Source organism: Myotis brandtii, unplaced genomic scaffold (genome assembly GCF_000412655.1).
Source record: "Myotis brandtii unplaced genomic scaffold, ASM41265v1 scaffold250, whole genome shotgun sequence".
NCBI classification, from domain to species: domain Eukaryota; kingdom Metazoa; phylum Chordata; class Mammalia; order Chiroptera; family Vespertilionidae; genus Myotis; species Myotis brandtii.
The window spans coordinates 6327499-6344693 of NW_005359478.1; the positions used below are offsets into that span (position 1 = coordinate 6327499).

The 17195-nt window shown below is 51.8% G+C and overlaps 1 protein-coding gene across 1 annotated transcript in view; it reads left to right on the forward strand.

Annotated features, from left to right (window-relative positions):
• TNN (tenascin N) overlaps positions 1-16584 on the forward strand; it is a 41836-nt gene extending 25252 nt beyond the window's left edge. Inside the window, exons 14-21 of the mRNA XM_005867734.2 lie at positions 1154-1417; positions 4489-4619; positions 5561-5693; positions 6128-6279; positions 10172-10268; positions 10842-11009; positions 13691-13854; positions 15735-16584. Of these exons, the coding sequence (XP_005867796.1) occupies positions 1154-1417; positions 4489-4619; positions 5561-5693; positions 6128-6279; positions 10172-10268; positions 10842-11009; positions 13691-13854; positions 15735-15875 (1250 nt within the window). The 3' untranslated portion in view covers positions 15876-16584. The remainder of the gene's footprint in view (positions 1-1153; positions 1418-4488; positions 4620-5560; positions 5694-6127; positions 6280-10171; positions 10269-10841; positions 11010-13690; positions 13855-15734) is intronic.
• Positions 16585-17195: the final 611 nt, after the last annotated feature.

A 17195-nucleotide genomic window follows, 5' to 3' on the forward strand; every position in this document is an offset into this window, starting at 1 on the left:
GTACCTCAATCAGATTGAGGACGTTTTTAGCAAAGGCCAGCTTAGGAGTACCCTAATTAAGTTAATAACAATGTACCTACCTATATAGTTTAAGTTTAAAAAATTTGGCTCTCGAAAGAAATTTCAATCTTTGTACTGTTGATATTTGGCTCTGTTGACTAATGAGTTTGCCGACCACTGACCTAGGGAGGCGTGTAGAGGAGACTTTGGTGCCCAACAGTTTCAGGTGCTGATGGAGGAGACTCCGAGGATGAGTCAGGGTGTTAGGAAACCAGGGGAGGGTACAGTCATGGAAGCCCAGACCTGGGAGTGTTTCACGAAGGGGAGTGCGGATCAGCTCTGCCAGACACTGCTCAGAAGTAGTCAGGTGAGGATGCTGTTCACTGGACTTGGCCACGTGGACGTTGTTGGTGACCTTGACGTACAGTTTTAGTGGTGTGATGTGGAAAAGTGCGGGGCTTCGTTGAGGAGTGATGGGAGGTGAGACGTGAAGGCATGTAGTCCTCCTGAGAAGTGTGTAGGTTAAGGGGTGCAGAGGGATGGGAGTCCTAGAGCTTGCTTGTCTAGAAGCGATGGCGGCAGAGAAGAGACTGATGGTGCAGGAGAGAGGGTACGTGAATAGGAGCAAAGGCCTTGAGAAGGTGGTGGGCTCCCAGTTCAGAGTGAACAGGGCTTTTACACAAGAAAAGAATTGTTGTCTCAGTTTTAACACAAGAAAACAGTAAGCCCTTGGACAAGTGTTTCATTTCTCTGGGCTGCCATTCTCCTCCCCTCTTATTAGACAAGAAAGTTGGAAGATATGACTTCTCAGCTCTCAAATTCTGAGAAACAAGTTAACTACATACCATGAGGATAGTGAAGGAAGTTGTTTCAATAGAATTTGGGGCAGCTCCTCTTGCTGCTCAGGTGACTTCCATTGTTATTCCTGTGGGAACCAGAAGAAAATTTCCATATTGGTAAACTCGATTAAGATCTAATTCCTCCCAGTTTTAATATCCAGGGGTTTGTTTCTCTGGAAAATGGAAGTCAGGGCCTTTTCACTTCTGTCAATGGAATTGTTTTGTGTGAAAGAAGTTGAATGGAGAGTTTGGGGTGCTGGGGTGCTGGGATGTTCTCCCCTGGCTCTAAAAGTCAGCCTTTTCTTTTTAAAAAGAAATTGACAGCCCCCAAAACCTGGTGACCGACCGGGTGATGGAGACCACGGCCACCATCTCCTGGGAGCCGGTGCAGGCCGTCATCGACAGGTACACGGTGCGCTACACCTCCGCTGATGGAGACACCAGGGAGGTCCCGGTGGGGAAGGAGCAGAGCAGCACCGTCCTGGCGGGCCTGAGGCCGGGCGTGGAGTACACGGTCCACGTGTGGGCCCAGAAGGGGGACCGGGAGAGCCAGAAGGCCGACACCAAGGCCCTGACAGGTACTGCCAGGGACCCAGACAGGGAACCCTTCATACGTATCAGATGTGGGGAGGGGAGCAGGGGAGACTGTGTCACTGAGGACATTCTTCAGAGGGTTCCCTTTTTACCTTTTTGAGGCCATATGTTGACATAATGGTTCAGATGAATATGAAAGACCATAGAGGAAGGAGTGTCAAAGTAAGACTGTGTGACTGTCCAAGATGGCTGTGCAAAGTCCACCTCCTTGACCGCCCTGCCCTGCCAGCTCTCATGCCCCCATACAGCCCTGGCTGGGCCTCAGCTCCAGCTCAGAGCATGGGGAGGCCAGGCGCCTCTGCTGTTTCTCTCTTCTAGATGGGGCCGCGGTGGAGCGTCTTCCCTCACTGTCCCCTCCAGTTGGTGATCAGGGGGTCCGATGCCTGTATTTTATGTGCGATGGGCCTCTGGTCTCACTGAGCCTCATGGCGATCAGGCCTTGGGGGTCCCGAGAAGAGCGCTGTGCCCACCCCGAAGTCCACGGGCCTCCTTAGTCTGGGCAAGGCCGTCCCCTCTGCGGCCTCATACATACCCTTGGCCACTGGAGTTAGAAGTGATTTGAATTTCTTTATAATTATTATTGTTACAATTAATAGGAGTTTTTAACCAAAAAAGTGACACATACTTATATAAAAATTTTCAAACTAACCGAGGTTCTATAGAAAGAAAAACAGTTGTCCACATCCCAGGCTCCCTAATAAGAGTGCTGCTCTCCAGCCCTGGCTAGTGTGGCTCAGCTGGTTGGAGTGTTGTCCCGTACACTAGTACACCAAAAGGTCGTGGATTCGATTCCTGGCTAGAGCACATACCCTGGTTGCAGGTTTGATCCCCAGTCGTTTGATCCTGAGTCAGGGCACATATAAGAGACAACTGATCGATGTTTCTCTCTCACATCCATGTTTCTCTCTCTCCCCCTCTCCCTTCCTCTCTAAAATAAATAAAAACATATCCTCAGGTGAGGATTAAAAATAAAAATAAAAAGTGCTCCAAGAGGCAACCAATACTTTCCTCTTTCCTCCCACCCTCTCTGTCTCCCTCACTCCCTTGTTCCTTCCTTCCTCTCTTCCTTTACCTTCTCTTTGCTTCCCTCTTTGCCCATTTTTAAAGGCAGCAATATTACCATGTTTCTGCTTCATGGACATGTGACTAAGACGGACACCTCAAGTCCATAACCCGGATGGTGGGCAGTCACAGAGGTGGCAGAGCCAGTCTAAGATATTTAAATCGCTAGGTTTTTCCTGGCCAGCATGGCTCAGTGGTTGAGCCTTGACCTAAGAACTAGAAGGCCATGGTTTGATTCCTGGTCAGGGCACATGCCCGGGTTGTGGGCTCAATCCCCAGTGTGGGGCTTGCAGGAGGCCACCAAGTTATGACTCTCTGTCATCATTGATGTTTCTATCTCTCCCTCTCCCTTCCTCTCTGAAATAAAAATGTATATATTAAAAATAAATAAATAAATCATTCCATCCCCCCCGACTTCAAAGCGGGAAATTCAGTCTTTCCGTGGGATGAGGACACTAAAATCCATACCAGATGTTACGCTTTAGAAAGTCAAACCAAGCTGACATTGCAGAAATTCTACATTTGTCAAAACATCCTAAAACAACAGCTGCCTGATTTCTATTAAAATACTGCAATTCAGTTCTCAGCCGAAATGCTACTGGGTATAAAATAGCCTGGAGACATCTTTTTTGGGAACTTCAAAATTAAAATCACCTTCTATAATGACTTTTCAAAATGGAAATTTCCATTCATATCTTATTTGGTTGGGAAAACATAGTCTTCTGACCAATTACTTTGCTTTAGTTTTTCTGGTCCACCATGCACACATCCCTGTGTTCCCATTGGCATTTGTGTGGGAGAGTGACTGGGAACTAGAGGGAGAGCTCTGCTTTTTCTCTTGCTTCCCTTCTCCTTCCTTTCTCCCCCCCGCCCCCTCTCTCTCTCCTTTATACAGACACCCCTTCCATCCCTGCTTCTTTTTGTGCAGAGTAGGCATCTAAGGCCACACACTTAGATGTGTAAGAAATAGGACTTTATATTTCTCTGTCAACTTAATGTCCATCATAAGCCCTACACTGCTTGTTGGACATGAATCTTAGTGAATTTAGGGTTATGCTCCTTCCCCAGGGCTGATGTAAAGCCGTGTGGTTTCCAGATATCCAGCCGGGGAGCCCATCCTGGGTGACACCCTGCACTCCGTCATCCTTCCCGGCAGCTGTTTGCTGAGATGCCCCAGTTTCCGTGTGCAGGGCCCTTTCGGATCTGCACTCGCCTATCGTTTCCACGCCACGGTGGGGCTCTGCCAGCTCTGAATCTAGCCCAGGGGTGGGCAAACTTTTTGACTCGAGGGCCACAATGGGTTCTTAAACTGGACCGGAGGGCCGGAACAAAAGCATGGATGGAGTGTTTGTGTGAACTAATATAAATTCAAAGTAAACATCATTACATAAAAGGGTACGGTCTTTTTTTTTTTTAGTTTTATTCATTTCAAACGGGCCGGATCCGGCCCGCGGGCCGTAGTTTGCCCACGGCTGATCTAGCCTCTGGTCTAGATTGCTCCTACCCACCACCCTCTGCGGGTCTGCTGGGAAATGGGCCCCAGGGTCACTCCATCTGGGAGGTAACTCACCCCAGCACCAGTTCCTTAATCCTTGTCCTTCCTATGCTTTTGGAAACAAAGGTCATAACGGGCTGGTGGCAAGGAAGAAGAGAGCCTGCGTGAAGGAAAAGACATGGGAGGGTATGTGGGCAGAAAATGTAATACTTCAAAAATTACTTCCAGCCCTGACTGGTTTGGCTCAGTGGATAGAGCGTCGGCCTGCGGACTGAAGGGTCCCAGGTTCGATTCCGGTCAAGGGCATGTACCTTGGTTGCGGGCACATCCCCAGTAGGGGGTGTGCAGGAGGCAGCTGATTGATGTTTCTCTCTCATTGATGTTTCTAAGTCTCTATCCCTCTCCCTTCCTCTCTGTAAAAAATCAATAAAATATATTTTTTTAAAAAATTACTTCCATTACCTTAGTGATAATAATTGCCTGACTTTTGATACACAGACATCGACCCTCCCAGAAACTTTCGTCCGTCTGCTGTTACCCAGTCTGGGGGGGTACTGACCTGGACACGCCCCTCGGCTCAGATCAATGGCTACATTCTGACCTACCAGTTCCCAGATGGCACCACTAAGGTACTGCATGCTCCTGCCTCTTCTCATGGTGCCCATGCCAGCCCCATATGAAGCAACTAACTGGGGTCAGCTTGATTGCTGGTCCCATGACAACCTGCTGATAAATGAGTTGGTCCTTACTGACCACCTGCTATGTGCAAGGGACAATGTGAGACACAGTCCCTGTGAACATCGGGTCTCATTTTGTAGGATTACCTTGTGCCTGCTCCCAGCTGACCATTGCATGTTTGCTGACCTACATCGGCCCCATGTTTTTTGTTTATCTTCCCCATAAGTGTTAGCTCCATGAGGAAGGGACTTTTTGTCTGTTTTGTTGAGTGCCTACCAAATATGTAGCTGCTCAATCAAGATTTATTGAATGAATTATTAACCCTTATTTCAAAGATGCTACTTCCCATATGGAATCTGAAGGCCAGTACATTTTCAAAATTTGTCCCAATGGAAAATTGTTGTCCTCTCTCCTTGATGAGGAAGAAAGGGCAGGAGGGGAAAAGGAAAGGCACATTGATGTAATTATTGCTTCAGTGACTCCTTAGGACAGCCCTGCTAGAGGCAGAAACACCGGTTCAGGAGGAGGCCTATTGAGAAACCAGCCATCTCCCTGCCTTGCAGACATGGGGATGGTTTCACCTCCCCTCCTCACTTCTCAGCCTGGCATGGAATGCCCCAGTGTGGACCAGAGGGCAGAGGTCCCAGGAGACTGGCGGGTCCCCCTCCCCCCCAATTGCTGCTGCCTCATGCTGGCTTCCAGTTCCTGCGCCAGCAAGAGGCCATTCAGGAGAAGTGGCTGGGAGGCACTGGGGTCCTGGGATGCCACTGAGCCCTCAGAGACAAGCACTGCTGCCTGAGAGCTGCTGGCATCGGCCCCAGGGAATGTGATGGCACCCAGGCTGCTGGGGGCGATACACTGAATGTCGCTTCCTGTCTCCTTTGTGTGGTAGGAGGTGCAGCTCGGACGCGGGGACCAGAGGTTTGAGCTGCAAGGCCTTGAGCAGGGCGTCACCTACCCTGTCTCCTTGGTGGCATTCAAGGGTGATCGCCGGAGCAGGAGTGTGTCCATCGCCCTTTCCACAGGTCTGTGGGCTCCTGCTCTCTGAACAAGACATCGTAGAGGCTGAGCCTGAGAGTCTCAGGAGAGGGGTCCGCGGGAGGGGTGTCCGAGGGAGGGATGTCTGCAGCAGCGGTGGCCACAGAGCTGTGGGTTCTCTAGCATGGGAATGGGTAGGGTACAGGTTCAGGAGAAGCCCCTCCCCTGGTGGAGAGATTAAGGAGAGGAGCGAAACTTTGGGTGCAGTTGGGTTGGGGAGGAAGAGATGTGAAGTTGACCTTGTTTCTAGTACATCTGGAGGGTTTGATGAGAGCAGAGTGAGTGAAAAGTGAAATGTGAGTGAAGAGTTGGAAGGAGCAAAGTAGTGGGTTATGAATCATTCCCAAGCAAAATGAATTAACTTAAAATAGGGACTGGCCCGCTGCCCTTCTAATGATGCTGCCCTCTGCTCGGCTCCTAGTTGGTGCCCGTTTCCCACACCCTTCGGACTGCAGTCAAGTCCAGCAGAACAGCAACGTCGCCAGCGGCCTGTACACCATCTACCTGCATGGGGACGCCAGCCAGCCCCTGCAAGTGTACTGCGACATGGACACGGACGGCGGCGGCTGGATCGTGAGTCACGCAAAACATGACCCTCACAAAGTATGACCTTCACACAACTGTGAGCCTCACCTAAGTATAACCCTCATACAAAACATGGCCCATGCCCTAGCTGGTTTTGCTCAGTGGTTAGAGCGTCAGCCTGCGGACTGAAGGGTCCCAGGTTCGATTCAGGTCAGGGGCACATGTGTAGGTTGCGGGCTTGATCCCGGTAGGGGGCGTGCAGGAGGCAGCCGATCAATGATTCTCTCTCATCGTTGATGTTTCTATCTCCCTCTCACTCTCCCTTCCTCTCTGAAATTAATACAAATATATTTATAAAAAACAAAACCATGACCCTCACACAAGTATGAGCCTCACACAAGTATGACCCTTACACAAAACCTTTAGAGTAACTGAGATGATTATTCCGATTTTACAGATAAGTAAAGTGAGGCCCACAAGGGGATGTGCCCAGGCTAAGTCACACGAGTTAGTGACAAAGTGGAACCGGATTTCAGGACTCCAGCCTCCTCGATCATTGGTCTTCCTGGGGTCATGTCAGGTCACCTGAAACACATGACCTCTTTGGGGGCTCTGCCCTCTGACCTGGAGCCTGTTGTCCTGGTTCCTCATCCTGGCTCCTCAGTACAGAAGCAAGGCCGTCGGGACTTTGATCTGAGAGGATAAGGCCTGAGAGAAGAACTCGTGGCAACGTTTCGATCGTGCCCCGTCTGAGTGAGGCTTTATTCTCTTGGGCCGTGGTCTGCTGAAAGCACATGGCCCATCTCTGATGGCGGCAGCCTGGTCCAGGGATCTGAGGCGCTGCCTTGGAGGGTTGCGGTCTGATCCTCTGTCTCCCCAGCCCCTGCTCCCTGCGCCTGAGCAGAGAGAGGCTCTCGCTGCCCCAGACCAGCACGCACTTGCCCGCTGTGCACCCGCCACTCGGGGAAGCAGAAAGCTGAGCCCATCCCACTCAAACCGCATTCATTCATGCGCCCGCTCAGGGGCCTGGGAAACCAAAGACACTTGAGCAGCCATGGATAAAATAATACCATCTGATAAGCAGCAACGGAGAAAACTTATTATCCGCACAGCTGCCTCCGATGGCTGAAAGGCAGTAATTGGATTGGAAGGGCAAATTCCTGATGGATCTTTACAAATACGGTAACAGAAGGTATCATAGGAGGTCTTCCACCTGACCAGACCCACAGGCTGCACCTGCTGCTTTTCCTCAGCACCACTGTAGCTCTGAGCATCCTGCCCTGGAGCCCATAATCAGCTTTGGCAGGATGTTTGTACTGCCTAGTGGGCCTTTTTTGAAAGCCAGGGAAGGAGGCATTTGTCTTGGGCAGCCTTCAGAGAGAGATCTGCCAGTGTGTCTGCCTGGGAATACCCATGAATTTTCCACAGATATTTGAGTGCCTACTATGTGTCCAGCACTGTTGTACCGAATCAAGAACCACAAGAGAACCAAACAGATCCAGGAGCTTGCCTCCTACATCCTGCTCATGCAGAGGACCCCGAGAAAATGGCTCTGCGTTCTCGATAACCCCAGGCCCACCTGCCCAGGTTGTGTGTTCTGGCTGACTCCTAAGGTGACACGTGGCCTGAGAGTCTGTAGAGTCCTCCTCAAAGCCAGCACACCCTGGATGACACATAGGGACCTGCAAACTTCTCCATCAAACCTCTCACTGGTGGTTTCCATAGTTTTGGGCTCAAGAGTCTATTTGTCCCTGAAAGGTGACCTTAGTACACTGCTCTCTCCAGTTGAGCTCTCAAGTCCTTCTGTGGAGGTTCTTCACCAGCCCCGGCAGCTGAGCCCAATCTGATGCCCGGGCTGAGGGCCTTGCCCCCGGGTGATGGAGGCTGAGCGCAAGCCTGCGGCGAACCCAGGGAACACTTACGTGGCTCAGATATTTCCATCTTTGTTTTCCATCTTGCAAGTTTTAAGGGCCACATGTGAGGCTCTTTCCACAGGCATTCATTTAAGTGAGATTTTTATTTTTTTCCTCCTGTTTAGTTGTTCAGGACATCAAGTAAGTCCTAGTGTACCCGGACAGCTGGAGTGTACAACCAGACAGGAAAGATTCCCCCCTGAGACGTTTTTGCTAAGGGGCCCTTGTTTTCCCAGAATAGTTCATTAAACTAGTTCACCTCCTAGAGTGGGAACGTGATTCTCAGTGAGTCCGTTAAGGCTTCCTGATCAAGACATCCACATGATCCCTGAGGGTTAGTTCATTGGGAATCTGATGTAATAAAATGCAAACCAACACTTACTGAGATATAATAACTTATATCCTTATATGCCAGGCTCTGGCCTCAATATATTTTTATTGATTTCAGAGAGGAAGGGAGAGAGAGAGATAGAAACATCAATGATGAGAGAGAATCATTCATCACTCCACACGGGGGATCAAACCCTCAACCCAGGCATGTACCCTGACCAGAATCAAACTGTGACCTTCTCGTTCATAGATCGATGCTCAACCACTGAGCCATGCCAGCCGGGCAATACTGTATAATTTATTATGATTCTTGACCTTGCTGAAACCTCATTTAAGAGCATGACAAATGGGCCACCTTGGTCTAATGGTTTAGAGAAGTGAGGCTTGTCAAGGTTAACTAACTTGCTCAAGGACACAGCTGGCAAGCAGAGCACTGGGTCTCATCTAAATAGTGATGCGGAGAGCATCGGAACCATTGCCCAGAGTTTCCCTGGCCAAGCTGGAGAATTTCCTAACAAGGAAAAGAGATTAGCAGGAAAGCTCCCGTCACACTTGGGCATTGTGTTCATTGATTGGCAGAAGGGACCAAATGCCTTTGTAATGCATCTGTCCTGCGGGCGGGATTTGAGCCTGACCTTGTTACTGGGCGTGTATTTTGATGTGACGTTTGTGGAACTAACATCGGTGCCACATCCACCTTAGGGTTCCACTGCCTGTGACGCAGGGATAGTCCCGGGGAAGGGACTGGAACAGTCTCCGTGCTAGGAAACTGACCATGAGCCTCAGAGTGTTAAGAAATGCTTTTTGGAGAATAGACTCAGTAGAGCTGGTTCCTCAAACTTTCCAATGGAAGGGTGAGGGGATCAGTGTTTTATCCTGGCATCAGTCCCCAAACACTTAGCTGTGTGAACTCACATCTGTAACATCGCATCTTACATACTTGCCCTGGAGCCAGCACTTAGCAGATACTCAGTAAACGATTGCTATGTCAGTGAATCAATGAAGGAGCAATGAGGGGATGAGGGAATGGGGCATCTCTGAAGAAGGACTGGAGTGAAGGGGCAAGAGAACAGCAGAGCTAACTGGTGTCATTGTTTGCCCGTCCTGCCCACGCAGGGATTCAGGCCGATTCCAACGTGTGGCTCTGCCCTGCCCCATGTGGCCTTCCCCGAGGCAGAGGCCCCGTGGCAATGAAAGGGGAAGCATGGAGCACCCCACCCCCCTCCTGTGCTCCCACTGAAGGTCCTTTGGCTCCAGCTACGTGTGAGGGAGTGCGGGAGAGGCCAGCAGGAAGTCTCCGTGTGCCTGGGGAGAGGGAGTGCGGTGGGCGTGGTGGGCCCGCACCATCTCAGACACGCTCACCTTCCCATCTAGCCTAGGTCTCTCTGTGGGACTCTGCGCTCACACCCAGCTGTGCCTATGGCCTCTTCATCCAGAAGGAGACCTCAGAAGGGCTCACACCTACCATGTCCCTGTGGGCCCGTGGTGCCCGCACAAAGCCAGTCTTCTCTCCATGCAGACTTCCCAGAACCACAGAACCGCTCTGGCTTCCTCCCTCTCTATCACCACATCTGCCACGTTGCCTCTGTCTGTCCTCAGGGCCAGCTCCCTTTCCAGGTCCCCAACCCCAGCTCCTGTCCCTCTCTCTCAGTCACGGCTGCTGAGTGCATCAGAGGGAACGCCATCTCCCTTTCCAGGTCTTCCAGCGGCGGAACACCGGGCAGCTGGACTTCTTCAAGCGCTGGCGGACCTATGTGGAGGGCTTCGGGGACCCCACCAAGGAGTTCTGGTTCGGTACGGACTCTGAGAATCAGGAAGGCTGGGTGGTGCAGGGGAGATTCCCCTTGAGAATCAAAGGATTAGAAAATAGCCATCGATGAGGATTCTGGCTACTGTGAGGAGGCCACCCTGGCCCCAGAAGTGCTGCGTGTTCTGCCAGCCACTAGGGGCCCTGCTCGCTCTCTCTTCCTCCTGCTCTGTGCTCGAGCAGATGCTCATGGAGAGTGAGGGAGCCCGAAGCGTCCACTGGGAGATGAAAAATTAAAAAGTCACAGTCTGGATGCTCGGTGCCTGGGAGGGTAGGAGACGGTCAGTGAGTGGTTGGTCTCCGCCAGCTGTGAGATAAGAGGACAATGAATATAAACTGCTGGTGCCTCAGGGATGGAGCCGGTGGGGCAGGCTCACCCCGGGAGTGCCTGCACCCTGCCCCCCTGGAGGACACAGCCTCCACACTCAATAGCACGACTGCACCAAAGAACTAACAGCAGAAGGAAATGAGCCCCTGAAAGAGAAAGCAGGGGGAGGCCCCATTAGCAGAGGAGGTGAAGGCTAAGGTGACGTTCGGTGATTGGAATTCCTTGTTTCTAGGACTCGACAAGCTGCACAACCTCACCACTGGCACCCCAACCCGGTATGAGGTGAGAGTGGACTTGCAGACCGCCAACGAGTCCGCCTATGCCGTGTACGACTTCTTCCAGGTGGCCTCCAGCAAGGAGCGGTACAGGCTCACGGTGGGGAAGTACAGAGGCACGGCAGGTGCGTGCAGTGTTCCTGACAGACCACGAGGCCGCTTGCCCTGTGTCCAAGCCTTGGGCTGCCGTGTGCCATGGATCAGGGGGTGGAAGTTTGTCCTGCGAAGGTGCACGGTTCTCATGGACACATGAGGCCCTGCTCCCAGCAGGGGGTCAGGGTACACAAGGTTCTTAAAGCAATCCTTGATCATTGTAAGATCAGAACATTATACGTGGACACGCCCCCCAGTGCACCCCCAACCAGTAAAAACCCTCCTCTTATACCCCCAGTTCAGGATGCTGTCCCCTCACTGAGGAATCACACTCTGAGCCGCCACCCCCTGGTGCTGCCCACCTCCCACTCGGCTTCAGAGGGGCTGCCTGAGTGTGTTATTACTTAAAGGCAGAAAGGTCAAAGTGCGGAGCCAGCACTAGGCGTGTAGGTCGCAGTGACATGCAGCGGTGACAACACAGGGACAGCCGTTCAGTGGAGATGGGGCTCACCCTCCTTGGGCTGCGCTCTGGTGTTTATTTGTGAAGGAAAATAACAAAATTAATCCTGGGATGGTGCTATTGGACTATTTTATTTAAGAGAGAGGCGTGGTTATTGTTTTAATGTTATAGTTAAGCCTATATTCCTAGTTTTTAAAATCCTAACAAGTAGGTCTGCTTTTGCTTCTGCATGTTTTGACTTTGGTGTAACTAGGTAGGAACGTGTAACCAGCCAGATCGACTGACTGCATAAGACATGGCCTCTCCCCTGAGACTCACATGGAAATAGGTCAGTGAGAATAGAAGGTAACTTTGGCAAAGAGTCTAACAAGTGGTCAGGAGATGAGAGCTCCAGGAGCGTGGAGAAGGTGGGTACGTGGGGGCTGAGGCGAGCAGGGGCTTCTGCAGGCTGGTGGGCTGGAGTCGGGTCTGAGAGGGAAGAACTTAGCTGGGAGGGAGGAAGGGGCTCCCCAGGCCCAGGGGAGTCCGGGACTGAGAAAGGACTGAGCTGAGGCAAGGAAATCGGTGTGTACTCTTAAGACCGCAGGCCTTCTCAACATGGTCTGCTCAGCGACCCCTAATGGCAGAAGGCTGAACACACACTGTGATCTGAAGTGGCCAACCGCTGGTGCAAAATTTCAGGTTTTAGGACTTAATGTTTAAAAAAGTCACATGCATTTTGCCTTTGCTCTTATTTCCCAGTGCTTAGCATGGAGCACGGTAGGTGAGCTTCAGTGAAGCTATTGCCAGCAGGACCTTTCTGCATAATCCTAGGGAGGTTTTATGTTGTAAAGAACAGTTCCTGAGACCCAGAGAGCTTCCATGCGGTGGGTGGAGGGGGGGGGTCTGGTGACACGGTGACATGGAGGAGACGAGCTGGAGGGGTGGCTGCTGGATGAGCCCGTGGACTCTAAAGTCTGTGAGTTTGCTTCCTCGTGGGACCAGGAGGCGCCCAGCCCACCCCAAAGGCTTGTTTGTGAAGGTTATCGGTAAACTCAGAGACCAGATATAATATGTTATCATAAAAACAGCACTTACTTAAGCTTGGGATCGATATGGGCCCTCACTGCCTTTTGTGAGCTGAATTAAAAAGGAAACTTATAAAAGGACCACACATGTGATGGGGAAATAGGAGAACGCTGGATGAGCCCGTGGACTCTAACGTCTGTGAGTTTGCTTCCTCGTGGGACCAGGAGGTGCCCAGCCCACCCCAAAGGCTTGTTTGTGAAGGTGATCGGTAAACTCAGAGACCAGATATAATATGTTTATTATCATAAAAACAGCACTTACTTAAGCTTGGGATCAATATGGGCCCTCACTGCCTTTTGTGAGCTGAATTAAAAAGGAAACTTATAAAAGGACCACACATGTGATGGGGAAATAGGAGAAAGGCGAATAAAGTAATTACAGGTTTCCAGACACGATGACATGGAGCATGAACCTATGTGCTGTGCTCAGAGAGCTCCAGAAGTTCATGTGTGGCAGGAGGTGTGAGGGAGGGTGAGGAGGAGACTCCTCAGGACCGCTGAGCTGGGCTTCGAAGATTGGTTAGGGTTTAACCATGGAGAGCAGGGAGAAAGCGGTGAGAGAGGCACGAACGAGGCTGGACCCGTGCGCTCCACAGACGGAAGCTGCCTGTGGGGACAGTGGGCTGAGATTGTGCATCGGGAACAGCCAAGTTACAGGTCTGCCAAGCCAGGGGCAGAAATTCACATCGTGTGGCAGGAAATAGGACGTGAGGCCTGAGAGGATGGGTGTTTAAGCCTCAGGAGGGCTAGGAAGGCTGCGGTGTGGATCAGGCCCAGAGAGGAGAGCAGGCCCCGGTGGCCCTGGTGGGGAGGGTGCCCGAGTGACCTACAGGAGGAAGGGCGTGATGAGGGTACAGGGGATTGTCGGACGTGGCTCAGGGGCTTCCGGGCTGGGCGGATGGCTGAGCAGAGACCGGGAGGATGGGAGGGGTAGTCAGGTGCTATGGGAAGAGTCATGAGTTTGTTTGGGGGTGTGGCTATTTCACAGGACTGTGACGCTTCTAAAGAGCGTGCTGTGAAGGCTGTTGGAGGACGAGGCCTGGAGTTTGGGTGGCAGACCCGGAAAGAGAACCTGTGACATAATGGACCGGGTCCTTGGTGTTTTCATGCTAGATTTGTTCCTGCTAAGTCCTCCACCCCTAGGTGGTGATCGTGGCCTCTCACCTCTCACATCTTCTCCCTGCAGGGGATGCTCTTTCTTACCACAACGGGTGGAAGTTTACAACTTTTGACAGAGACAACGACATCGCCCTCAGCAACTGTGCCCTGACGCACCATGGCGGCTGGTGGTACAAGAACTGCCACCTGGCCAACCCCAATGGCAGATACGGGGAGACCAAGCACAGTGAGGTAGGTGACTGGCTCTGCCCACATTCAGTTCCCCAAGTGACACCCTCCAGGCAGGTTTGTCTGCCTTCTCCTTCTGAGGCTCCCAGTCAGGGCAGGAGTTTGTTTCCAGGCTCCATGGCCTTGGTGTCAGGGCCCTCCCTGACCACCTGCTCACCCCTCCCCATGGCCTTGAGGTCAGGGCCCGCCTGCCCACCTGCTCACCCCTCCCCAGTGCCCCACACTTTCTGCAGGTCGGTGAGAGCCCAGGCTGCCCATTCAGAATATTCACACACAATGTGGGTCCTGCTCCATCTCACTAGATGAGTTCCTACATGGACATGGTCTTACTCAGCTTGGGCTGCTATCACCAAACACTATGGACTGCGGGGCTCGAACAGACATTTGTTTCTCTTCTGGAGGCTGGGAGTCCAAGATCAAGGTGCAGGCAGGCTCGGGTCCTGGTAGAGCCCTGTCCTTTTCACTGTGCAGAGAGCTCTGCTTCTCGTCCTCTTCTTACAAGGGCACCAGTTCCATCTGGGGGAACCCACCCTCATGGCCTCATCTAACCCTGCTTACCTCCAACACCATCACATTGGGGGGTAGGGCTTCAACTAGTTCTCTCAGGTAAACCAGAGCTATTTTTCTCAAGTCTTTGGATCACCAGGGAAACAAAGTCCTTTCTGCCCGAGCTCAGACCCATCTCTGGGCCCATTTCGTCCAGAACTAGCCAGTCCGCCCAGAGCTCTGTGCTGAGCACCTCCCCATTTCAGTGCGCAGAGGCACATCCTTGCGGCCACTGTCCCCTCTTGGCTCTGAAACTTTCCCATCCGCAGTGTCTCGAGCTTCCGTGACCCGTGAACATCGCCCTGACTCCTCACCGGCTATGGGCGTCTCCTGCCTGCTTCCTCACAGCTTCTTGATCATTGCACCTTTGTTCCTTCTCAGCATTAATCCATGCCCTCCGTGCACTCTCTCGGAGTGCATCCTGGCTTTCTACCTCCATCCCAGTCGGATCCTGGCCTCCAGGAAGCCCCGCCCCCGAACGCCCCTCACCAATGGCACTGTAACGACTAGCACACCTGAAGCCCGGTGACATGATTGCTTTGGCCCTGACCCGGCAGCAGCGGGGCTGATCCCGGGGTGATTTTTCACAGGGAAGAAGAAAGGTGCCCCCGGAGAGCCGAGGCGGGTGGGCCCCAGCACCAAGGTGGCAGGCTGGGGCCCGACCCAGGGACGCCTGTGATCAGAGACCAGCTGTTTGCAATGAGCAGCCAGCGGGCCCCAAACCAAACCCATGTCTGCTAATAAAGGACATTCATCTGGTTAATGTGCTGCTCACAGTCGGCAGGGCGTTTATTTCCTGTTTATTATTTACCTCACAAATTAAAACACACAGAATTGGTCACTTGGGCTCTTTATTGGCCAGGTTGTGAGGTTATTAAGTGAATTAAATATTGTGCTCTCCAGTCAGAAGACATAAAATGAAATTTAGCTTTCAGCAGGCTGTTCGTTACCCCAGAGCTAATATCTAAACAGCCTAAATTGAAAATGATTCCACACAATAGGCCAATTAATATGTTTATTTTTGCCTTTAATTTTTTGGAAAGGAGAAGAGTGAGGCAAAGACAATGTGATCATTGCTGGCCAGGCTGATCCTGTTATCTGAGCCCCTGTGCCTCCTGGGCTCACCCCTCCCCCGCCCCCCCACACACACCCCACCCCACAAGGGGGCTCCCAGCCTCTCTAACCCCAGCTGCCCAGCAGAGGGCGCAGGTTCCTAGATCAACCCTCACTTCCCTGAGGGCTCTCTCTGGCCCTGAGCAGTGAGGATGTGGTTTCCCAGGCAAGGGACCCCCCCCCCCCCCCCCATTCCTCTTCTTGATGTTGGATTTTTGATGTAGGGGGTGAACTGGGAGCCGTGGAAAGGACACGAATTCTCCATTCCTTATGTGGAGCTGAAGATCCGCCCTCAGGGCTACAGCGGGGAGCTCGTCCTGGGCAGGAAGAAGAGGACACTAGGAGAAAATTCTAGAACGTTCTGATGACCCATCTGAGCAATCATCGCATGAGGCAAGGCCGGCTGGGGTTGGAGCTGTGTAAGCTTGGGGTGGGGTGGGTCCTAGTGACTGGTTAGTGGAAGCTGAAGGGAAGTCAGCCCCTGGTTCCTGAGATGGCTGGTCACCAGCAGACACAGCCTGTCACCAAGCCCCAGGCCACCTGCATTCTCGTCCATCCACATTGGGGCCTGAAGGCCAGCTCAGTCGTGGTTGCCAGTGCGTATGGGAGAGAACGACAAGGTCTTTCTTTTAGTCTTTCTTCAGTAACAAATATATAGGATTAGGGCAGAAAAAAAACAGAATCCAGCGCTTTACCGACTGGAAAACTCTGGAAGTCGGTGTGTGAATATGAAGCTCCGCTAATACAAATCTTCTCTCTAGAAAGAAGCACCAAGGAGGTGTCCCTGACCAGGGCTGAGGTCGCCTGATGCTGTGACCTCCCATGACACTGGGTTTTGAGGAAAAGGGTGTACACCTTCCCCTTTCCAAAGCTTGCTGGTGTGGTGAGGAGGAGTGACGGGAGCCAAAGGGACAAGATGGAGTCGCGCTGAGCTGGGCCCTGACTAGCCCAGCTCGTGGGAACCACGCCTTCCAAGTTTCTGCTGTTTCAAGCATCCTCTCCCCAGCCCTTTGCATAATCACGTTCATAGGCCTGCATATGTTGTGAATAAATTCTCACTCGTTTCAACTTTAAGCCATTTGCCTCTTGATAACTGGTTGCTCCCCAAGTCTCTTTCCTGCGATTCCTGCTCAAGGCCCAGCCTCCCTCCCTTCCCCACCCACCCTGCTGGGAAAATTTTAAGGTTGTGCCCAGCGGTGTGGCTCAGCCCTGGGGTTTTTCAGAAAGTGCTCAGCGTCCAAGGCTTGTTGTCGGAACAGACACGGTCAGACCCTTTCGGCTTATTTTCCTATCTCTTTGGAAGGTTTTTCTGTAGGGAAATCAGTGACCATTGAAGTAAGTCAAATTCCTCTTCAAGAAGAAAATACTAATAAACCACCTGATTTAAAACATTTGCCTTGTGTTCTTTTCCCCACATAAGTGCACTTGAATTCTAAATTTAACCCAAGTGTGAGTGAAGGCACCGTCTGTGCACCTTAATGGGATAGGGTTGGCTGTGGTCTCTTGCATGATGGCAAATAATGGTATTTGGAAGCAGGAGGAGAGAGGGGGAAGGAGGACAACTGTCCCCTAAAAGCTGTAGTCTCCCTCCAGGACAAGGGTGTCCTTTATTGCCTCAGCTTCTCCTGGGTTTAACCTGTACTTTTAGAACTTTTTTTAAAATCAGCCTTTAAAATTTTAACACC